Raw genomic sequence first — 25,422 nt, 5'->3', positions numbered from 1 at the left:
GAGGTGATAGATTGGAGAGTATGACAGTAGGGGGTGGGAGAGATTCGCTCTGCCATCCACTGCCTATAACTGACCCTTTCTTTGGTCAGGTTCAATTATTCATTGATTTTATTTCAATTGAAACTGCAGTCACCAACACAGTAACAAGGGAGCTGCTTATTCATGACATTGCCCTATTTGAGATCTGACTGTACAGTCTGTCTGCTGCATTTGTTAAAATAACACCAAAGTTCCTGCATTCCACAGCAAACCATTTGAACTGATGAGTTTATAGATGGCTCTGCATAAATACAATTTTATTTTTGTGTTACTTGTTAATTATAAAAATACCAAGAGTTTTCAACTCCATCTAGCAGTGAATTTAACCATTGGATATTGTCTGCAAGAATAATATAAATTGCTACATTTTATTTTCTAATCTTAATTTAAAATTCTTTTTCACAATGTTATGTTCAACAATTATTACAGAATCAAAATATTTCAACAGATTTAAGAGGCATTCAAATTCCTGGTCAGACTTACTTGAACTTTGAAGGCCGAGTCACATTTGAATTTGGATCAAGAAGAAAATGTTTTTGGGTAACAGTTCCTGTCGTTGTATTTATTGTAATGACTGGAAAACCCATCTGTAGCGTCCATCGACTCATAATTTCACTGACTGTTTTGGGTAACTTGATAGAATCATCAACAGCCTGAAGAGGAAAATTAGAATCAATGTCAGCCATCACTTGATAAACTCTGAACAGGTGATTCACATCCGGCTTCAGGATTTGATTATGTTATTCAAAGCTGACATTCTAGTTTAGGACTGAGGGAGCACCACACTGTCGGAGGGTCAGTACTGAGGGAGTGCTGCGCTGTTGGAGGGTCCGTGCCGAGGGAGCGCCGCACTGTTGAAGGGTCAATGCTGAGGGAATGCCACATGCAGTCATTAGCCAAAGGAGGATGGTAGGTAGAGGGGAGACAATGATCTCGTGGTATGAATGCTGGACTGTTAATCCAGAGAGCCAGATAACGTTCTAAGGACCTGGGTTTGAATCCCGCCACGGCAGATGGTGGAATTTGAATTCAATAAAATACCTGGAATTAAGAATCTAATAATGACCATGAATCCACTGTCAATTGTCAGAAAAACCCATCTGGTTCACTAATGCCCTTTAGGGAAGGGAACTACCATCCTTACATGGTCTGGCCTACATGTGACTCTAGACCCACAGCAATGGGGTTGACTCTGAACTGCCCTCTGGACAATTAGGGATGGGTAATAAATGCTGCCTGGCCAGTGACACCCTCATCCCATTAATGAATTAAAAAAATCAGTGGGAGGTTTATGTCTGTGAGACAGCTCTCTCACATTTGACACTAGGCCCCAGACGTTGGAGATCGGGCTGTGCCAGGTCAATAGAACTGTATTTGCAGTTGTCATTTTCAGTGTGTAACTCAATATCAGATGATCTTATTTTGTTTATTAATGCAATATGGGCACTGCTGGCTGGTCAGCATTGATTGCCATTCCCCAGGTTGCCCGTGAACTAAGTGGTTTGCTTGACAATTTCAGAGGGAATTGAGAATCCGTCACATTGCTATCAGTCTGAAGTCACATGTAAGCTGACTTGGTGAGGATGGCAGTTTCCTTGCCTCAAGACATTACCGAACCAGATGGGTTTTTCCAACAATCAGTGATGAATTTATGGTCATCAGTAGATTCTTAATTCCAGTTATAATTTTTAATTCACATACCACCATCTGCTGTTGCGGGATTCAAATCTAGGTCCCCAGAACACTGGCACAGTTTCTGGATTAGTAGTCTAGTGACAATTCATTTGGCCATTGACTCCCCCTCTGTCCACTTTCATTCCTTTGTTTAGACTTTGTAGCAGTTTGATACAACTGCGTAGCTTGCTCAGATATTTCAGAGTTTATGAGTTAATCTTGTTGCTGTGGGTCTGGAATCACATCGAGGGTAGACCATGTAAGGATGACAGATTTCCTTCCCTAAAGGGCATTAGTGAACTAGGTGGATTTTTATGATAATTAAATTGTTATATGATCCCTATTAGGTTAGCTTTATAATTTAGAAATTTACTGATTCAAAAGTTACCATCTGCCATTCAAATACGGCTCCCCAAAGTATTAGCCTGGAGTTCTGGATCACCAAATCAATGACATTACCACTGCCCCGCTGTCTCCCCAAATGGGAGAGCCACAAAGATGCACCACCTTTAATCTGTTGAATTTAGGTGCTGGAAAGTGACGAAGCAATAACTGGAGGTAATGATAATGAGTAACAATTAATCAAAGGGAAGCTGCAATTTCAGAACCACAGCATTGTGGTTGAATGTCAATTTCCTCTGAAATTGCTGAGCAATTTATTAATTAATTTCACATTATGCAAGACACCAGCTGCTATAAAAGTAATTGTGTGCTTTTTTTAAATGAAAGTTTGCAGCACCTGAATTTATTATAGGGAACAAGGAAATGGCAGAAGAGTTGAATAGGTGCTTTGGATCTGTCTTCACTAGGGAAGACTCAAGCCATCTCCCAGATGCAATAGTGGCTGAAGGACCTAGGGTAATGGATGAACTGAAGGGAATGTATATTAGGCAGGAAATGGTGTTGGATAGACTGTTAGGTCTGAAGGCAGATAAGTCCCCGGGATCTGATGGTCTCCATCCCAGGGTACTTAAGGAGGTGGCTCTAGAAATCATGGACACATTGGTAATCATTTTCCAAGGTCCTATAGATTCAGGATCAGTTCCTGCAGACTGGAGGGTGGCTAATGTTGTCCCACTTTTCAAGAAAGGAGGGAGAGAGAAAACAGGAAATTACAGACCGGTTACCCTGACGTCAGTGGTGGGAAAGATGCTGGAGTCAATAATATGAAATTACAACTTATTTGGATAGCAGTAACAGGATAGGTCAGAGTCAGCATGGATTTACAAAGGGGAAATCATGCTTGACTAACCTTCTGGAATTTTTTGAGGATGTATCTATGAAGATGGACTAGGGAGAACCAGTGGATGTAGTGTACCTGGACTTTCAGAAAGCCTTTGATAAAGTCCCACATGGAGATTGGTGGGCAAAATTAGGGCACATGGTATTGGGGGCAAAGTACTGAGTTGGATTGAAAATTGGCTGGCTGACAGGAAGCAAAGAGTAGTGATAAACGGATCCCTTTCGGAATGGCAGGCGGTGACCAGTGAGGTACCACAAGGTTCGGTGCTGGGACCGCAGCTGTTTACAATATACATTGATGATATAGACGAAGGCATTAAAAGTAATATTAGCAAATTTGCTGATGACACAAAACTGGGTGGCAGTGTGAAATGCGAGAAGGATGTTCTGAGAATACAGGGTGACTTGGACAGGCTAGGTGAGTGGACGGATGCATGGCAGATGCAGTTTAATGTGGATAAATGTGTGCTTATCCACTTTGGCAAGAACAGGAAGGCAGATTACTATCTCAGTGGAGTCAAGTTAGGTAAAGGGGAAGTACAACGAGATCTAGGTGTTCTTGTACATCAGTCAATGAAAGCAAGCATGCAGGTACAGCAGGCTGTGAAGAAAGCTAATAGCATGCTGGCCTTCATAACAAGACGAATTGAGTATAGGAGCAAAGAGGTCCTTCTGCAGCTGTACAGGGCCCTGGTGAGACCGCACCTGGAGTATTGTGTGCAGTTTTGGTCTCCAATTTGAGGAAGGACATTCTTGCTATTGAGGGAGTGCAGCGTAGGTTCACGGGGCCAATTCCCGGATTGGCGGGATTATCATATGTTGAAAGATTGGAGCGACTGGGCTTGTATACACTTGAGTTTAGAAGGATGAGAGGGGATCTGATTGAGATGTATAAGATTATTAAGGGATTGGACACTCTGGAGGCAGGAAGCACGTTTCCACTGATGGGTGAGTCCAGAACCAGAGGACACAGTTCAAAAATAAGGGGTAGGTCATTTAGGACAGAGTTGAGGGAAGACTTCTTCACTCAGAGTGTGGTGGATATATGGAATGCTCTGCCCCAGAAGGCAGTGGAGGCCAACTCTCTGGATACTTTCAAGAAAGAGATAGATAGAGCTCTGAAAGATAGTGGAATCAAGGGTTATGGGGATAAGGCAGGAACAGGATACTGATTGGGGATGATCAGCCATGATCATAATGAATGGTGGTGCTGGCTCAAAGGGCCGAGTGGCTCACTCCAGCACCTATTGTCTATTGTCTATTCACTCATGAATGTTATTAATAAATATCATTTTGTTTTTAATTATCTCAATCTTTTCAAACACAAACCTTCTGCAGATGCTCAAAGAGGTCTGCGTATATCGTGTTGTTATATGAAAACTGACGTAGGTAAGCCTATAAAACAAAAATTAAAAATTATGGAAATTTCAGCAACTAAAATATTTCAGATTAATTGATAAAATGAAATAAAATTTAACATGGAGACTTACGCTGAGCCCTTTGACAAATAATTGTTCACTCAGAAAGTTGGAAAGCATGCGAAGGACAGATGCTCCCTACAGAGAAAACCAGTCATATGTTTGTTAAAGTGACAATGACCAAGTTATACATAGCACAATATTCTGTTAGAAAGATTCACTTGCCTTGCTGTATGAAATTGCATCAAAAAGCTCGTTAATTTCGGCTGGTGTGTTAATCTCGGTTTCTTCGGATGAGAGAGGATGAGATGAGGCTAAAGCATCAATAGCAAAAACTCTGTAAACTTCATTCAGTACAATTAGATCTTTCTGTGGAAAAAGAGAACCACTGTCAACCAATCAAATGAAAAATAGGTTCATTTCTCGTCTCAGTATGGTCTGTTATGAGGATTCTTGCAGATTACAGATAAACAATATTAATTGAACAAACTTGTTCGAAATGATAAATTTAAAAGATTAGTAAATGGTACTGTGACTCAAGAAGAGCTAATATTTTTGAAGTGGGGGAAAAAAATAACATTTTTTTAAAAACTTATTGAGTGTCTAGCTGTGTTGGACACATAATGCCCTCTAGATAGTAGCAACATGAATCCAGTAATGCAAAGGACAGTACCGGGGTGAAACTTGCTTAGAGCTGCAGGCCCAACCTCACTGTGATCAAGGATATTGTCACAGTGTACCTTGTTAGTATTAAGTGTCACTCTCACACTTCAGCTACTAACACCATTGTCATGATCCACTTGGGAAAATGTGCTGATTGTCAAGTCCCAGTATTCCTGAGGTCACTGTAAGAGTTAATAATTTAATCATAGAATGTAGACACCTGGATTTATGTGTCTGGTGGAATCAGGTTAACAGAAAACACTGACCAATTTCCTGTACTTAACAAGAATTACCATTTATTACAAATTAGTACATGCTAATCACAAGTAAACAGCAATGAACTAACAACATATAGTCCTACTGGCACTACCGGCTCCTCTCTCACAATCTACTCTTTCTTTGCATTGAACTAAAACTCAGTGCCTGTGTCCTGCCTCACACCAAGCCATGTTGCCTCATTGCTGTGTACTCTCTAACCTTCACTGGTTCACAGTGTAGTAACATGTTGATTTTAACATTCTAATGTTTATTTTCAAATTCTTCCATGGCTTTGCTACTTATTATCTCAGTAACTTCATCTAGACCCACTGAGGTTTTGATGCATTTTCTTTGTGGCCTCTTGTGTGTTCCTGATTCCAACTGATCCACCATTGGTGGCCGAAAGTAAATTTGCTTTTCATTCTTTCATGGGATATGAGCATTAGTGACTGGGCCAGCCTTTATTGCCCATTCAGAGTTGTCCTTGAGAAGTGGTAGTAAGCTGTTTTCTTGGATGACTTCAATCTCCCGTTTGCTGTAGGTAGAACGCCAGTATTGTTAGGGAGGAAGTTCTAGGACTTTAACCCAATGACACTGGAGGTCCAGTGATATATTTCCAGTCAGGATGGTGAATGGCTTGAAGAGAACCTTTCAGATAGTGATGATCCCATGTACCTGCTGCCCTTGTCCTTCTTGATGACAGTGAGTGTGGATTTGTCTAAGGAACATTAGTGAATTGTTACAGTGCATCTGTTGAAGTAACTCCACAGAAGCCTGTATCCCATCTTCAAGTCATCCTTTACTTACGTGTGCAAAGTCCTTGATATTGGTCCAGTTCTCTCAGAGCCAGAATGTCTGACACTTTTTATCTGTGCCAGGGCACCTTTATCAGACCAGATTAACAGGCCCAATCAGGGAACTCATAGTCTGAGGTCCACCTGGCTGGCCTCGTTACAATCACTACACAATAAATGGTACACTGCTGCTACTGAGTATCAGTGGCTGAGGGAGTAAATTTGAAAGTAGTGGATGTGGTGCCAATCAAGCAGGCTGCTTTGACCCGGATGGTGTTGAGCTTCCTCAATATTGTTGGAGCTGCACTCATCCAGACAAGAGGGAAATATTCCATCACACTCCTAACTTGTGCCCCACAGTGGAGAGTTAGGTGGTGGGTTACTCACGACAGAATTCCTGTCCTCTGTTTTTTTAGCTGCAGTATTTATATGAGTATTCCAATTCAGTTTCAGATGACCAGATGGCGAATTCAGTGATTTTAGTGCCATTGAATATCAAGGGAGATGATTACATTCTCTTGTTGGAAATAGCTGTTACGTTACAGTTGTGGGCCAAGGATGTCATTTCCCACTTGTCAGCCCAAACCTGAATACTATCCAGGTCTTGGTGCATTTTGATCTGTACAACTTCAAGTACAAATGGTGATGAACATTGTGTAATCATCAGTGAACATGCCTACTTCTGACCTTGTGATAGAAGGCAGGTCATGAGGCAGCTGAAGACGGTTGGGCCTAGGACATTATCCTGAAGAACCCCTTCAGAGATGTTCTGGAACTGAGATGACTGACCTCCAACACCCACATCCATTTTCCTTAGATATGACTCCAATCAGTGGAGAATTTTCTCCCAATTCCCACTGACTTCTGACTTGCTAGGGCAGGCTGCCTCAGTTTCAAGCTCTGGAATATCTCTCCACATCTCTACCTTACTTTCCACTTTTATGACATTCCTTAAGTTCTAATTTTAGTTCCAAGCTTTTGATCATCTGTCCCAACATTTCCTTCTGCATCTCAATTATCAATAAACATTGAAATAATATAAAGAATTAAATATTATACTGAAATAATCAAACAACTGTATCACTCACAGACACTTGTAACCTTGACCCTTTACGCTAATGTCCTGACCACAGCATTGAAATTAACTTATTTTCCACCAAACTTCCAGTTGATTTCTCACATTTTCATTGATAAAACACAAGCGGCCTTAAGCCACAGATTCACACTCACTGAGAACTATGTTATCTCTTCTCAAGCTCGAGAGTCCAGGTCAGACTTTGCTGCAAGCAGTGAGCAAACAGTGGCTGCCATTCATTGAGCTGTCCTTGCCTACAGACATTCTGTAGGGTTTTTCGAACTAAACAATCAAATGGGAGTACAAAGCTCCTTAGTGCATTCTCCATGGCAACTCCTTAATCAATCAGAGGCTATTTGTCAGCTGATCAGCACCCTTTTCTCTTGAAATATAAAAATAGTGATTCTGTTTGAGATTTGGTATTTTTGCAATCGTGTCCTGATGATTGCAAGATGAAAAGCTTTGGCAGCATGTATTTTTTAATAGCATATTCAAGTCCTGGATGGCCAAATGATTATGTTATCTTCACTCAGGATAAGTTGCTTTCCAGCTTGTGTATAGTTAACGATGAGTACTTTTAGCCTCACCATTACTTTTCAGCAAAGTGTAGGCCATGCAGCCCATCAGTGCTGATAGCTCTTCACTTTCCAGTACCAAAGACAGTCTACAAAGCATAGTATCACTCAACCAGTGAAAGGAATTTGATCTGAGAGTGTGTACATTTTTTTTGATTACTATAAGGCAACAATTTCTTGAACTGTTGAGTGTAATGTTGGTAAATAATTAGTACTCATCACATCAATACAATAGAAGAAAGTAATCTAGAAGTTGACTGATAACTTTGAGAAGTATCATTCTCCGATCTCAATAACTCAGTTCAGTCAGGAGAATGCTGTCTCATTCAAGTCATTTTTATCTTTTTTTATGAGCAATTAATAATGTCAGGTCTTTCTTTAACAATTCTGACCCTGATCATCTTACCACGCCCCACTGTGGCTCAGCCTTATTTGCTCCCAAGTATTCAACGTAAGAAGCAAATCCTTCATTCAGCCATAAGTCATTCCACCACTTTATCGTTACCAGGTTTCCAAACCACTGAAACAAAGAAAAAGTTAACGTTAGACTATATAAATTCTCCCATAAACTGCTGTGATATTTCAGGAATATAACAGATCCATTCTCTAACAAGAGGTGAGTAACAGTTTCATTCTACAAGACAAATATGTTGGTTCAAGAAGATATGTAGGTACACCATGCAGCAACAGAATGCCATTTCAGAAAACAGTATCAATTGTATTTCCACCCTAGAATGTACATCTTTGATCAAGCTTCAGGCCCAAACTCCTAAAATCATCTTCAATGGCTCAGCACTAATTTAGTCTGGTTGCAGCATTTTGCAATTTGTCTCTATGTTATTAGCACTATTTAGATTCAAACTTGTGTTTGTTGTGCAGCTCATTTAGGTAATAAATTCGAGCATGGACAGCTTGTAAACTGTATGTAATAATTGCAGGTTTGAAATTATACCAACACTAAAGAACCAAAGAGATTTTAACTGTTCTGGTGACAGGCCAGAATTATTCACTCAATTGTTCACTATTACAACTCGCTGAAATGGGATTTAGAACCCTGCTCGCAACAGCTACAGCTGAATTTCACTGCATTGACTGTTCCCTCAGTCGTAACTCTCCACTTTGAATTAATAACAGCTAGTCTCCCCCACGGATCTGATGGGGGCTCATCATCCATCCTACAACTGCTTTTATCATTACTGTCATGGTTTACCCAAGTCATTTCTCCTCTCCCTACCTCAACAATGTATCATTCTTAAAGTGCATTCTCTTGTTTTTCTTCAGGTAACTCCCTCAGCACTGACCTTCTGACAGTACATCACTGCCTCAATACTGACCCTGTAATAGTATAACACTTTGGTCCTGACACCCTGAAAATGTAGTGCCCCCTCTGTGCTGAGTACCAGTTCAAAGAAGAGTACAGGAGGTCGTATTGTGGCAGAAACAAGTTTACTTTTGAAAATATGGGACCATCAAGAAGACTTGTGAGGGGGCAGGTTTCATTCAAAGAGAGAAGCAGGTCATGGAGAGAGAAAAGGTTTGAAACATTAGGAGTGCACTTTTTCACAGTTTCCAAACAGCAAGATTAGAAGAAAGGTAGTCCCAAGGGGCTTGGAAAGAGAAACGAGAGGCTTTAAAGTCTCAGAGAGAAGACATCCTACAAGGCTGTTGAATGTATGAGTTTAAGGAACAAATGCTACTGAGTAAGTGAATTGTGTTAACAGTTTAAGGGTTTTGTAAAGATACATTAAATAAAGAAAAAAAAACATTGAGCAAATGTACAGTTCTTCCAAAAAGAAACCAAGTACATTGTACCAACTGAACAAGGAAGCTCAAAGTGGAAACACAGTAATGCTCACTAAGGTTTGAGTGTTTGTAAGGTTGATGCTGAGGGTCAAAGTCTGAATCTCTATTTCTGATAGCGAGTTTTAAGAAGATTTGTAGCTCAGGTTGAGGTTCTGGATGTGAGAGATAATGGGAACTGCAGATGCTGGAGAATTCAAGATAATAAAGTGTGAAGCTGGATGAACACAGAAGGCCAAGCAGCATCTCAGGAGCACTGAGCACAGGAGCTCCTGAGATGCTGCTTGGCCTGCTGTGTTCATCCAGCTTCACACTTTATTATCTTGGGTTCTGGATGTGAGTTTGCTTGCTGAGCTGGAAGGTTCGTTTTCAGACATTTCGTCACCATTCTAGGTAACATCATCAGTGAGCCTCCGGTGAAGCGCTGGTGTTATGTCCTGCTTTCTATTTATCTGTTTAGGTTTCCTTGGGTTGGTAATGTCGTTTCCTGCGTTAGTGATGTCATTTCCTGTTCTTTTTCTCAGAGGGTGGTAGATGGGCTTCAAATCAATGTGTTTGTGGATGGAGTTCTGGTTGGAATGCCATGCTTCTAGGAATTCTCGTGCATGTCTTTGTTTGGCTTGTCCTAGGATGGATGTGTTGTCCCAATCAAAGTGGTGTCGTTCCTTATCTGTATGTAAGGATACGAGTGATAGTGGGTCATGTTGTTTTGTGGCTAGTTGATGTTCATGTACTAATGTAGTGTTTGTCACAGTTCTTGCAAGGTATTTTGTAAATGACGTTCGTTTTGCTTGTTGTCTGTATAGGGTCATTTAAGTTCATAAGCTGCTGTTTTAGTGTGTTGGTGGGTTTGTGGGCTACCGTGATGCCAAGAGGTCCGAGTAGTCTGGCAGTCATCTTGGAAATGTCTTTGATGTAGGGGAGAGTGGTTATGGTCTCTGAGCCCATTTTGTCTGTTTGTTTAGGTTTGTTGCTGAGGAATCGGCGGACTGTGTTCATCGGGTACCCGTTCTTTTTGAATACGCTGCATAGGTGATTTTCTTCTGCTCTGCGTAGTTCCTCTGTGCTGCAGTGTGTAGTGGCTCGTTGGAATAATGTTCTAATGCAGCTTCATTTGTGGGTGTTGGGATAGCCAGTTCCTGTATAGTATGAAACAGTCTCTTTTCCCTTTTCTGTGTAATAAAGTTTCAAGTTCCTTTGTTCAAAGAATGTGGTGAATATGTTGAACGACTGACACCAAAGATAATCAAAGAGCAAAAGTAAAATTTATGGCCTATAAGCCATGTCTCACTTTGGAATCTGACTTGTCCAGTATTACCATCAGATTGTCCAAATGCTGCCTGTGAATCAGGTTCAATTCTGATGCCTTGGGAATCTCTTCTCCGTGAAAGCAGATATCAATAAGGATGAAATTTAGCATCCTCTCCAGTGTACCAGTGGATTCTTCTGCACCAGCTAAGGTTCAGGCAACTTTATGACAAAGTACCAACGTTATGGTCTAGAGGGCTAATTTGTGACCTGCCACCTATTCACCTGCACGTCTGCTAATGTGGTATACTATATCCGCTGTTCCCAATGTGGCCTCCTCTACATTGGGGAAACGAAGCGAAGGCTTGATTCATGACAAAGAACTGTACCTCCCAGTCGTGAACCATTTTAACTCCCCCCTCCCATTCCTCAGACGACATGTCCATCCTGGGCCTCCTCCAGTGCCACAATGATGCCACCCGAAGGTTGCAGGAACAGCAACTCATATTCCGCTTGGGAACCCTGCAGCCCAATGGTATCAATGTGGACTTCACCAGCTTCAAAATCTCCCCTTTCCCCACTGCATCCCAAAATCAGCCCAGCTTTTCCCTGCCTGTTAACCTGTTCTTCCTCCGACCTATCCCCTCCTCCCAGCTCAAGCCCCACCCCCATCTCCTACCTACTTGCCTCACCCCGCCGCCTTGATCTGTCCATCCTCCCTGACTCACCTATCCCCCCTAACTCCACACCTACACTCATCTTTACTGGCTCCACCCCTGCTTCTTTAACCTGTCTGTCTCCTCTCCACCTATCTTCTCCTTTATCCATCTTCTATCTGCCTTCCCCTGTCTCCCTGTTTATTTCAGAATCCCCTTCCCCGCCTCCATTTCTGAAGAAGGGTCTAGGCCCGAAATGTCAGCTTTCCTTCTCCTCTAGTATTCTGATTCTGATTTGTGCCCTGTAGATGGTGAACAGGCTTGGGGGAATCAGGAGGTGAGTTGCTCATTGCAGCATTCTCAGACTCTGATCTGCCCTTGTATCCCAGTATTTATATGTCTAGTTCCATTCAGTTTCTGGTCAATAGTAACCCCTGGAAGCTGATAATGGGAGAATCGGTGATGGGAATGTTACTGAATGTCAAGCAGCAATAGTTAGATTCTTTAATATTGGATATGGTCAATGTTTAGCATTTGTGTGGCACGAATGTAACTTGCCTCTTATTAGCTCAGATGTGGATCATTTCTAGGTCTTGCTGCTTTTTGATATGAACTGCTTCAGTATCTGAGGAGTCCCAAATAGTACTGAACATTATATAGTCATTGACGAATATGCCCACTTCTTACTTATAGTGGAGGGAAAGCTCCTGTGCTGTGATCTCAGCTTGTGTTACTACTGAACAAGCCAGATCCCGAAAAGTGAAATGTAGGCTTGGTTTTAACAGTAGAGTTATTAACAATAACAAAGAAATAAAAATAAAATAAACCAAACCAAGTTCTCTAAATATAACACAGCCTAAAAAATTTTAAAGCAAACAAATTCCATCTGGTTCTAAAACTTTAGAGTTCGTCAAAATTCAGAGAAAATCCTTCCCTATCAAATCTCTGCATTTAAATTAAATACTTTTCCTCAGTTCTAGGTCTGTAAGTTATGAGGCCTCTTAAACTGACCGCTCAAAAGGCTGAGAATAGATTTCCTTGTCCTTTTTCACAATCTGCAGAGTACTAACCAAACACTCCTGGTATAGAGGGTTCACAAACTACACCCTTTCACTGAGGTAACCTATTGTCTGAACTGCTCTGAATGATTTCTCTATTCCAAGAGAGACTGTACTTCAGCCAGATCTTTTTCAAACTGGGTTTGCCAAGCTATGATTAATATTTAATTATCTTCAACCCAAAATCAACATGATACCTTTCAATGTTTTATCTTTCCTGTCATAAACTCCCAAAGTGTGCCTTTGTGGCATTGCCCTACCTTTGGAGCAGGAGGCCTGAGTTTATGTCCTACCTGCTTCCCACCTGTGTAACAACATTTCTGAACATGTTGTTTAGAAGATATCTAAATGCCCACAATATAAACAAACTTCCGTTAACACTCCAGGGGTCCTTGCAATCATCTCCTTCTTGCCACATACATGTTTAAAAACATGATTCTGGAAAAGCCAACCTAGTTATGACTTAAAATCTTCCACAAAAGTCCAAACTCTTAGAAACAAATGACATCAATGTAGACATATTATTAATATTAATGTAAGTTATCCACATCTCACCACTTTGATAAAATAGCTGAAAGTGGTTGGGCCTAGAGTACTGCCCTGAGGAACCTCTGCAGAAATGTCCTAAAGCAGAGATGATTGACCTGCAACCACTACAACCATCTTTCGTGCCAGATATAACTCCAGTTCTGAGGAAAGGTCACTGGGCCCGAAACGTTAATTCTGATTTTTTTTCTTCACAGGTGCTGCCAGATCTGTTGGGCTTTTCCAGTGACTTGTTTTTGTCCCTGTTGGTCTATAACATGGTGTCATGTGACTTTTGACCTTGTCCACCCCACATCATAGCAAATTGATAGAGGTAGTTGTCGTGCTATGTAGAAACAGTTGTTTAGCTATAACCACCTCAGTGATGCTCAGTTTGATTTTTGCCAAGGCTACGTGGCTCCTGACTTCATGACAGTATTAGCTCAAACATGGATAATAGAGCTGAATTCCAGGGGTGAGGTGACTGTTGACTTCCCTTGACATCAAGGCCACATTTGACAGAGTGAGGTGTCAAGAAGTTCAAAAAAAACTGGAATCATTGGAAATTTGAGGTAACTGGCTGGAGTCATACCTGGCTCAGCGATTCTGTGTTGTTGTGTATCTCAAAGATCGGAGGCTGAATGCCTTTCAACGCTGAAGTGTTCCCTGACTTGGAGGGAACATTCCTGACTGGCGATTGTTGCACAGTGTCCATTTATCCATTGTCTTAGCGACTGCAGACCATACACTGACACTCTGACAGTGCCACTTGGTACTGCAGTTAACTGTAGTCAAATTAGTTGTGGGGCTTGAACTTTTCAACTCAGACTGAGAGTACTACACATGAGTTAAACTAACATTTGATTGATCTAATCTCACGGCACAAAATGGGGAAAAAAACCATTGTACCTGATGAGCCAGTTCATGTGCAATGACCTTTACAACTCTCTCCTTGTTTCCAGCAGATGACAGTTTGGGATCATACAGGAGAGCAGTCTCACGGTAGGTGATAAGACCCCAGTTCTCCATTGCACCAGCATTAAAGTCAGGAAGTGCAATCTGATCTGTTGGTAATTTGGGAAACATGAAATACGATAATGATTATCTGAAGGTACGTGAGAGATACACAGCTTAGGTTCTGTTCATTGCTGTTTAGAAATTGACGCTCTAGAGAATCTTTGATTAGTGTTCATAACTACTGGATGTGAGTTTGCTCACTGAGCTGGAAGGTTAGTTTTCAGATGTTTCGTCACCATTCTAGGTAACATCATCAGTGAGCCTCCGACGAAGCGCTGGTGTTATGTCCTGCTTTCTATTTATAAATAGATAGAATTATAAATAAATAGAAAGCGGGACATAACACCAGCGCTTCGTCGGAGGCTCACTGATGATGTTACCTAGAATGGTGGCGAAACGTCTGAAAACGAACCTTCCAGCTCAGCGAGCAAACTCACATCCAGAACCTCAACCTGAGCTACAAATCTTCTCAAAACTCACTTCATAACTACTGTATAGATCTTAGTGCTTTGTAATTAATTTCTTTATAATTTTACCAAATATGTTCTTGATGATTTTTGAAAAGGGAATGACCCAGCTTCTGATGGAAAGGGAGCTTCCCCATGACCCATTCCACGGACCTCCAGAGGTGCCATAATGAGCACAGGAGTCTCAGACCCACCTGGGTGTTCTTTGATTCTGTTCACAGAGGAAATGGCTGGCAACAGAGACCTGCTCAACTTTTGTGTAACATCAAAATTATCAGTACAATAATGCAATCTTTCCCTTTTAATGTGTTCTTGTAAAAGATGACTGACCTGAAACATTAGATTTTTGTAATACCTGGCTAAGTGTTAATTTCATTGCATTTGCCTCCTTGAACCCCGAAGACTTTGCTCATACGATATTACTCTGCTCACCTCATTTATACACCACACCTCCTCTCTTGTGCTATCTTGCATGAAGCAGTATTGGACTGTTTTTTGCAGCAGGCATATTTAAACCGCAGCTGTGCAATGGATCAAGTGTGCCCCACCCCAGGTCAGCACAGTTTCCGTAATGCTGAAGTCAGTTACCTTCTCTGTTCCACACATGGAAGTACCACCATCATTTCTGTGCATTACCCCCAACTCATCCTAACTCTGCCACTGCACCAACTCCTCCGTGCCTCTCATCATCGACCCTGCCATTCATTCCCCCTTCTGCTCTCCCCCTTCCCCTCCACTGCCCACTCCCCTCTACTCATCCCAGTTCACTGGTGTAGCCACTTGACCAGTCACGTTTCATAGATTATTGTGCCCTTGCGAGCTGGTGAACAAACCTGGTCGAATCTGAACACTCTATGAATGAATACAAAGTTTAACTTGAGAGTAAACCCCTGCCACGGTCTCCCAGCAGCTAAACTTTCCTGTTGAAAGGTGGAACTGTCTGACTGTCCACAATGTGAGTGTAATTCCAGTCAAGCAGTGTTTTTGAACTGCAAAACAGAGTTAAAGCTTACGGTCTGTGATCTTTCATTAGAACTCAGAAAATATATGCAAGTGCATAGTAAGGAAAGAGATGGGGAAGGGAAAGGACAGAAGGAATGTTGTGCAGTTGGGTGAAAGGTAGCAGCAATTAAATGCCAGAAGGACTGATGGTGCACCATGAGAGGGGGCAATAGGAAAGAAACATGGTGAGTCTCAAGAAGCAGAAAATGACAAAGACAGAACCAACACCTGTTTTGAATAATTTCTGAATAATTTTTTTATATTCATTCACAGTATGAAGACATCACTGGTTAAGCAGCATTTGTTGTCCATCCCTAATTGCCCAGAGGGCAGTTAAGACTCAACCACATTGCTGTGTGTCTGGAGTCACATGTAGGCCAGACCAGGTAAGGATGGCAGTTTCCTTCCCTAAAAGACATTAGTGAACCAGATGGGGTTTTCCAATAATTGACACTGGATTCATGGGAAGAAGGGTCTCAACCCAAAACATCAGCTTTCCTGCTCCTCTGATGCGGCTTGGCCTGCTGTGTTCATCCAGCTTCACTCTGTGTAATCCACAGAACATTACCCAGGCTTCTTTATTAACAGTCCAGCAATAATACCAGTATGCTGTTCCTTCCCACAAATGGGAACAATGGTTTTGATGTGAAATAATTGAATTGAATGTTGAATCCAGAAGACTGTATAGAGTGACTAACTTAAAAAACGAGGAATTTTTTTTTAAACTGCTTTTGAGAATTTAAGGGTGATGTTTCTTGAGCTCTATCAAAAGCTATTGGGAGGGGAGCAAAGAATTTGAATGCAAACACCTGTCTCTAAACTGAACAGAGTTGATCTACAAAACCATTCAGTGAGCAGCAAATCACAGATTCAAAGGAAGTGCAAGTAAATTTCTGATTCACCTGTTATTTAATCTCTGCTGCCTTCCACCTTATCACAGGGCTGTCTCTTTTGTTCTTTCCTCTCCTCCCTATCCCTTCACTTATATGTACCTAAAGCCTGTTACACCTCACACTTTTCCAGTTCTAATTAAAAGATGATTGGTTAAGCGTCAATTTCAGAAAGTTTCTTTGAGGGTCTCCCTGTGAACCCTGGAGATATTTCTCCCACAATTTTACACTGTTCATCTCATTAAGTTTGGACCACACCTCTGCAGTGCTGGTCTCTTGGAACCTTACCTCAGCAGCAGCAGAACCATTGCCATTAATTATAGAACATAGAACATTACAGCGCAGAACAGGCCCTTCGGCTCTCAATGTTGCACCGACCTGTGAACTAATCTAAGCCCCACCCCCTACACTATCCCATCATTATCCATATGCTTATCCAAGGACTGTCTAAATGCCCCTAATGTGGCTGAGTTAACTACATTGGCAGGCAGGGCGTTCCACGCCCTTAGCACTCTCTGAGTAAAGAACCTGCCTCTGACATCTGTCTTAAATCTATCACCCCTCAATTTGTAGCTATGCCCCCGGTACAAGCTGAATTCATCATCCTCAGAAAAAGACTCTCACCGTCCACCCTATCTAATCCTCTGATCATCTTGTATGTCTCTATTAAATCCCCTCTTAGCCACCTTCTCTCCAATGAGAACAGACCCAAGTCCCTCAGCCTTTCTTCATAGGGCCTGCGCTCCAAACCAGGCAACATCCTGGTAAATCTCCTCTGCACCTTTTCCAATGCTTCCACATCCTTCCTGTAATGGGGTGACCAGAACTGCATGCAATATTCCAAGCGAGGCCGCACTAGAGTTTTGTACAGTTGCAACATGACATCACAGCTCTGGAACTCAATCCCTCTACCAATAAAACCTAACACACCGTAAGCCTTCTTAACAGCACTATTAACCTGGGTGGCAACTTTCAGGGATCTATGTACATGGACACCAAGATCCCTCTGCACATCCACACTACCAAGAATCTTTCCATTGACCCAGTATTCTGCCTTCCTATTATTCCTCCCAAAGTGAATCACCTCACATTTATCAGTATTAACCTCCATTTGCCACCTTTCACCCCAATTCTACAGTTTATCCAAGTCTCCCTGCAACCTGCGACATTCTTCCATACTGTCCACCACTCCACCAACTTTAGTGTCATCTGCAAACTTACTAACCCATCCACCAATGCCTGCGTCCAAGTCATTTATGAAAATGACAAACAGCAGTGGCCCCAAAACAGATCTTTGAGGCACACCACTAGTGACGACTCCAGGCTGAATATTTTCCATCAACCACCACTCATTGCCTTCTTACAGAAAGCCAGTTTCTAATCCAAATTGGTAAATCTCCCTCAATCCCATGCCTCTGTATTTTCTCCAATAGCCTACCATGGGGAAACTTATCAAAGGCTTCACTGAAGTCCATGTACACCACGTCAACTACCCTTCCCTTATCCACATGCTTGGTCACCTTCTCAAAAAAACTCAATGAGGTTTGTGAGACATGACCTGCCCTTGACGAATCCATGCTGACTATCTCCAATCAAATTGTTGTTTGCTAGATGACTATAAATCCTATCTCTTAAAATCCTTTCCAAAACTTTTCCTACAACAGACGTAAGTCTCACAAGTCCATAATTACCTGGGCCATCTCTACTGCCCTTCTTGAACAAGGGCACAACATTTGCAATCCTCCAGTTCCTCTGGGACTAAACCTGCAGACAATGAGGACTCAAAGATTAAGGCCAAAGGCTCCACCACCTCCTCCCTAGCTTCCCAGACAATCCTCAGAAAAATCCCATCTGGCCCAGGAGATTTATCTACCTTCACACCTTCTAGAATCGATAACACCTCCTTCTTACTAACCTTAATCCTTTCAATTCTAGTAGCCCGTAACTCAGTCATCTCCTCTACAATATTCTCCTGTTCCCCAGTGAAAACAGATGAGAAATAATCTTTTAGCACCTCTCCAATCTCCACAGGGTCCACACACAACTTCCCACTTCTGTCTTTGACTGACCCTATTCCTACCCTAGTCATCCTCTTATTTCTCACATACCTATAGAAAGCTTTAGGATTCTCCTTTGTTCTACCTGCCAATGTCTGCTCATGTCCCCTCCTTGCTCTTGTTAACTCTCTCTTTAAATCCTTCCTAGCTAACTTGTAACTCTCCATTGCCTCATCTGACCCATCTCGTCTCATCATCACATAAGCCTCCCTCTTCCGCTTAACAAGAGATACAATTTCTTTAGTAAACCACGGTTCACTTACCTTATCGCTTCCTCCCTGCCTGACAGGGACATACCTATCAAGAACACGCAATAAATGTCCTTAAACCAGCTCCACATTTCGATGGTGCCCATCCCCTGCATTTTGTTAACCCATTCTATGCCTCCTAAGTCTTGCCTAATTGCATTATAATTGCCCTTCCCCCATCTATAACTCTTGCCCTGTGGCATGTTCCTATCCTTTTCCATCGCTAAACTAAACATAACCGAATTACGGTCACTCTCTCCAAAGTGCTCACCTACCACTAAGTCAAACACCTGGCCTGGTTCATTACCAAGTACCAGATCCAGTGTGGCCTCTCCTCTTGTCGGCCCTTCGACATATTGAGTCAAGAAACCCTACTGCACACATTGGACAAAAACTGATCCATCCGACGTACTAGAGTTGTAGCATTTCCAGCCAATGTTAGGGAAGTTAAAGTCTCCCATAATGACCACCCTGTTCCTTTCACTCCTGCCCAGAATAGTTTTGCCAATCCTCTCCTCCACATTATCATTATAGGCAACATCTTTTAAGGTCCATCTGTGTACAGTACCAAATACTGGCAGCCTGCTCTGAAATAGCTCGTAGGGCAGTGCATTGTCCACATTTAAAGGAATACACAGGAACTGGTTATTAATCAAGGACTGTAGACGATGTTGCTGTACTTTTAAAAATGAGTTACTGAAACTCATTGTGTGTAGTGTTTAGATTAGATTAGATTCCCTACAGTGTGGAAACAGGCCCTTCAGCCCAACACGTCCACACCACCCCTTCAAGCATCCCACCCAGACCCATTCCCCTACAACCCACACACCCCTGAACACTATGGGCAATTTAGCATGGGCAATCCACCTAACCTGCACATCTTTGGACTGTGAGAGGAAACTGGAGCACCCGGAGGAAACCCACGCAGACACTGGGAGAATGTGCAAACTCCGCACAGACAGTTGCCCAAGGCTGGAAGCGAACCTGGGTCCCTAGTGCTGTGAGGCTGCAGTGCTAAGCACTGAACCACCGTGCCACCCCGCTGCTTTGTTTAAGCAGCCGGGAAAAATGTTTGTAGATGGCATGGGACTGGAGAGTGTTGTGCAGAGTGAAATTTACAAGTAGCTGATTTGTTTGCATAATTGTGACCAGTTAGGAATGCAAAGCTCATAGCCTGGTGTAACTCTCCTGGTTCGTGGGCAGCTACTCAGCCTATGGGTGCAAATAATTCATTAAAAACCTTCAGACTGCTGGAAAGACAGACAGTGTCTCTCCCGCTCTCTCTCTCTCTCTCTCTCTCTCTCTCTCTCTGCAACAAAAACACCTGAAACCTGAAGACAGCCAGTTATTTACACCCACCAGTTATAGTAAGCTGTTGCCTTTAACCAGTAGCTAAGAAACTCTGTAGTTAGTGTACACATCACCCTGTGCCTCCTGTGAAGAAGTGAAAGAACCTGGAGAAAGAACATTGAAGAATAAAGAGTCTTGTCAAGCAAAAGGTACATCTCAACAGACCCTTTGGGCTGATGCTATTGAATGGTGTTTCCTTAAACTTTCTTCTTCAAACCTTAAAACAGATTTTTAACTGTTTGTTTATTTCTGTCTGTACTTGTACGTATAGTTAAAAGAATACAGTTTTGACCAGTGGAACTATATGTTCATAATTTGTAGCTGTTTACTTGAAAACAGAATTTGTTAGGGCCAGTCTGTGTTTTCTGTGAGCTTGATTCCAGTAGGCAGACAGATCAGGGCATTTGTGTACTTTGATTAAATCAATAACCTTTGTGGCAAGATAATAAAATGTGAGGCTGGATGAACACAGCAGGCCAAGCAGCATCTCAGGAGCACAAAAGCTGACGTTTCGGGCCTAGACCCTTCATCAGAGAGGGGGATGGGGGGAGGGAACTGGAATAAATAGGGAGAGAGGGGGAGGCGGACCGAAGTTGGAGAGTATGGAAATTTTCAATTTCCTTTAGGACTTTGAGTTCACGCAGTCCCGCAACTGTCTCTGTGTTGCTCTCTCCTTTATATTGAAAGGAGGCCCGAATGACTACATCGCTTGACATGTCTAGTGCTTCGCGTTTGCGGATTATCGCGGATGGTATTTGCACTTCGAGTTTTGGGACGCCGAGACCACCGTTCCTGTAGCTCGAATATAGTATTCCGTCTGCGGTATGAGGTGGTAGGTGTAGGAATTCTTTCGTGGCGTTACGGATGATTTGGTCCAGCTTTACAAGAGTAGTTTGTGATGCTTCTGTTAGGATCAGATGGAAGTACAATCTGGGGATGACATGCACCTTTAGGATTTCCAACCGTTGTCGTGGTCGGAGGGACGCTGCCTGTATTCCCTGAACCCAGGACTTAAGCTTCTCCTCCCACTGCCCTTCTGCCACACCTGCCCATGGATCGATGCGGGCACCCAGGTATTTCTCGGTGTCGCCTGGGGGTATGTAGGCTATGGATTCATCCCATTTGTGGCAATCCTGGGAGTAGTGTGGAGATTGAGTGCATGTTCCCAAATAGGTCATGACACAGTGCAAAAAGATTAATGGTCTCCTGTATTCTACAGGATAAATGTCACCTTCTCTCTACTACCTCATATTCACTGTAAATCTGCTACTGCACCTACCCCTCACCAGTGCTCACAGTTTAAAATCTCAGTATTGCACAGAGCATCTTGAGATTTCACACACCCCATTTCCCCTCAAACTACTAACCTTTCCTGACTTCTGCACTTGCTGCTCACTCACGTGGATGACCCTCCCTGATTAGGACAGACTAGCCCCCTAAATATCTATTGTCCCCCTGTGTCCGCTGCCCTGTTTATGTCAGTAGCTTGCTCCAAAGAGCAGCTCCTTCTGGCATCTCTCAAACCTCGACTGACTTATCCATTCAGTTCTCACTGACACTCTTTTATGCAAATTACACCAGTTTATAATCCTTCCCTGTGACATGGGAGCCCAACATTTCAAGCGGCGGGAGACAGAAGCTCATTAAAACCCACTTTCAGGAGGAATGAAACTGCCTCTGGTCATTCTGCTTCCTGTTGGGGAATGTCACTGGAGCTGCTGATCTAACTGTGCTGGGTTTAGACTTCCTTTCATTGTAATTATATCATCCACCTATGGCCAGAGTGGAAGTGGCGTGGATCAGGACTCTTGGCAGTGTTGGCAAGGCAGTGACAGCAGCAGTCAGGAGCTCCTGGAGCATCAGCATTGCTGTACTTGGACTGGAGATTTCTCAAGGCCCAGAACACCTTGCAGAGACTTGAAGCTGTGCTTGAGACCCCAAAGATGAACTGTTATTTGAGTACTTTAATTTTATTCTTTTTGCAACTCAAAATGGCACCAGATTGGGCCAACAAAATACTTTTCACTGTATCTTCGAGATGTATATGACAATAAAATCATTCACTTGTTCATTTATATGTGGCAGACAGCCCACGGCACTCCACTGTACATGTGAACCTGGTTATTTCTGCATTCTTTCAACTTACCTAGTACTGAATAAATATTTGGTCACCATACAAATGTTTTTATATCTGAGGTCTTCATCTGATCCTGCCTGAAAGTATCTGCAATTTACAGGGTCTACTTCACCACCAGGAGACAACAGTGTCAGTGAGACAGAGCAGTGATATCAAACACAGAGATAGTAGGAACTGCAGATGCTGGAGAATCTGAGATAACAAGGTGTGTAGCTGGATGAACACAGCAGGGCAAGCAGCATCACAGGAGCAGGAAAGCTGAGGTTTTGGGCCTAGACCCTTCTTCAGAAAAGAATTGTCGCATTGTCAACTTGTCCATTAAGGCAGCCAAAAATACTGCAGTACCGATCTGATTACACCAGTGGACTCCTCCATTCAAAAATCCTTTCACCGACTGGCTCTGAGAAAACATCCTGATGATTCTGTATCTGCCTGTACACCATTTACTGGGTTCCAACAGTGCTGCAATGTCAGCAACAATGTGTGGCTAAGGAGCTGGAGGTTAAAAGTACCACCAATGCTGTGCAATTCCATCCCATCCCACTCACCATGGGATTGTGTGAAGTTGGCTGTGACTTATATAATCACAGAACATAGAACATTACAGCACAGTACAGGCCCTTCGGCCCTCGATGTTGTGCTGACCTGTCATACCAATCTGAAGCCCATCTAACCTACACTATTCCATGTACGTCCATATACTTATCCAATGATAACTTAAATGTACTTAAAGTTGGCGAATCTACTACCGTTGCAGGCAAAGTGTTCCATTCCCTTACTACTCTCTGAGTAAAGAAACTACCTCTGACATCTGTCCTATGTCTTTCACCCCTCAATTTAAAGCTATGCCCCCTCGTGCTCGCCGTCACCATCCTAGGAAAAAGGCTCTCCCTATCCACCCTATCTAACCCTCTGATTTATTTTATAAGTCTCAATTAAGTCTCCTCTTCTCTCTAACGAAAACAGCCTCAAGTCCCTCAGCCTTTCCTCGTAAGACCTTCCCTCCATACCAGGCAACATCCTAGTAAATCTCCTCTGCACCCTTTCCAAAGCTTCCACATCCTTCTTATAATGCAGTGACCAGAACTGTACGCAATACTCCAAGTGCGGCCACACCAGAGTTTTGTACAGCTGCAGCATAACCTCTTGGTTCTGGAACTCGATCCCTCTATTAATAAAAGCTAAAACACTGTATGCCTTCTTAACAGCCCTGTCAACCTGGGTGGCAACTTTCAAGGATCTGTGTACATGGACACCGAGCTCTCACTGCTCATCTACACTGCTAAGAATCTTACCATTAGCCCAGTACTTTGCCTTCTGGTTACATGAAGTGCTTTGAGCCCGCATCAGCTCTTCGATTTCCCAACCTGCCTTGATCCCCTGCAATTTGCCTACCGACATAACAGGTCCACAACAGATGCCATAGCCCTAACCTGTGCTCATCCCTGGAACGTCTGGACAACAAAGTCTCCCAAGTCAGACTCACGCTTATTGACTACAGCTTCACCTTCACACTATTATCCCATCCAGACTGCTTTCAAAATTGTGTGACCTTGGTCTTGGCTCTGCCTCTGCAACTTCATCGTCAGCTTTCTGACCCACAGACCCTCAGGGAGGATAGGTAATTGCACCTCCTCCACAATAATACTCAATACTGGAGCCCCCCCGCAAGGATGTGTCCTCAGCCCCCTTTCGTACTCCCTGTACACCCATGAATATGTTGCTAAATTCCGAACAAGTGCTACATACAGGTCTGCTGACAACACCACCTTAGTGGGTCAGATATCTAAAAACGACGAGTCAAAATACAGAAGGGAGTTAGGGTGCTCGGTTACGTAATGCGATGAAAACGATCTGTCTCTTAACATCAGCAAAACTAAAGAACTGATCATTGACTTCAGAAAAGAAGGAGAAGAACACGACCCCATCAACATCAACGGAACTGAGCGTCCGAGGGTGGAGAGCATCAAGTTCCTAGGAGTGACAATAACTGACAACCTGTCTTGGACTTCCCATATAGTTATGACAGTCAAGAAGGTACAATAATACCTCTTCTTCCTCAGGCAGCTCAGGAAATTTGGAATATCCATAAGGATTCTCACCAACGTCTACAGATGCACCATTGAAAGCAAACTGCCTGGGTGCATAACGGTCTGGTGCGGCAATTGCTCTGCCCAGGACCGTAAGAAACTACAGAAGGTGGTGTGTACAGCCCAGAGCATCACAGGAGCCAACCTTCCATCCACAGACTCCATTTACATGGCTCGCTGCCATGGAAACGCTGCCAACATCAAAGACCCTGGTAATTAATCTCCTACAACCTCTTCTGTCTGGCAGAAAATATGGAATCTTGAACCCACGGGCAGGTTCAGGAATAGCTCTTCCCAGCCATTATTAGACTGATGAATGGATTCTACAGTCTCAAATAATACTGACCTTGTGATGTTGATCTCGCATAGTGCACACTCTGTGCAACATAACCTTTATGTCTCTGTCTGAGTCTTTTAGATCTGTACATCCTTGCTGACTATGATCTGTCTGTCCTGCTTGTAAACAAAGCTTTTAACTGTACTTTGGTACATGTGACAATAAATCAATCAATCAATGGGAAATAAGGTGCTGCACAGGACAATCACATGAAAATGGTCATCTTCTCAACACCCAAAGTGAGTCCTCAAAATGACAGTTTTCCAAACAATTGGAAATTCAGCCAAGTTTCTGGCTGTGAAAGGGCTTTGGATAGGAGAAGAAATGGGGTACGATCACACTGCACCTAAATTATTGTCAGAACCTGATGTGGAGAACTAAATACATTTAAACAAGAAATTAAACATCTGGTTATAAATAAATATAAAACGTTTTAAAATAATATAAAACACAATCAGTAGAGAACATTTCCAAAAGTAAACCTACCTGATTTTGGGAGTGGATAGGAAACGTTGTAATAATTTTCAAAGAAGTCTAGAATTTTCCCAGTAACATTTAATGCATATTTTCCTTGACCTTCCTCAATTGCTTCCTTTCGCGCCCAAATGCGGATCTTTAAAAAAATAACATTCTTTAGAATTGTCTTGTGTCAATTGCATCTTTCAATGGACACCATCTCTCGGAAGAATGAGATGAAACATTGCAAATACAACTCCAGCCTTGCATCAAGACAAATGGTCTGCAAGAATCTTCTCCCCACCTACAATTGAGCTAGGCAATCTCTTTGTAGAATGGCCTTAGA

At 42.6% G+C, this 25,422-nt stretch overlaps 1 protein-coding gene across 1 annotated transcript in view; it reads right to left on the bottom strand.

The window, feature by feature from the left end:
- The window catches only part of anpepb.1 (alanyl (membrane) aminopeptidase b, tandem duplicate 1), a 48,164-nt gene that overhangs the window by 793 nt on the left and 21,949 nt on the right, over positions 1–25,422 (bottom strand). Inside the window, exons 4-10 of the mRNA XM_059639265.1 lie at positions 25,107–25,233; positions 13,935–14,089; positions 8,145–8,258; positions 4,595–4,742; positions 4,446–4,507; positions 4,285–4,350; positions 523–692 (exon numbers count right to left, since the gene is read on the bottom strand). Coding sequence (XP_059495248.1) covers positions 523–692; positions 4,285–4,350; positions 4,446–4,507; positions 4,595–4,742; positions 8,145–8,258; positions 13,935–14,089; positions 25,107–25,233 — 842 coding nt within the window. The remainder of the gene's footprint in view (positions 1–522; positions 693–4,284; positions 4,351–4,445; positions 4,508–4,594; positions 4,743–8,144; positions 8,259–13,934; positions 14,090–25,106; positions 25,234–25,422) is intronic.

This window comes from Stegostoma tigrinum, chromosome 33 (assembly GCF_030684315.1).
Source record: "Stegostoma tigrinum isolate sSteTig4 chromosome 33, sSteTig4.hap1, whole genome shotgun sequence".
Taxonomy (NCBI): domain Eukaryota; kingdom Metazoa; phylum Chordata; class Chondrichthyes; order Orectolobiformes; family Stegostomatidae; genus Stegostoma; species Stegostoma tigrinum.
The sequence above is the reverse complement of the archived record's forward strand: the minus strand, read 5'-3'. Positions and strand labels throughout refer to the sequence as shown.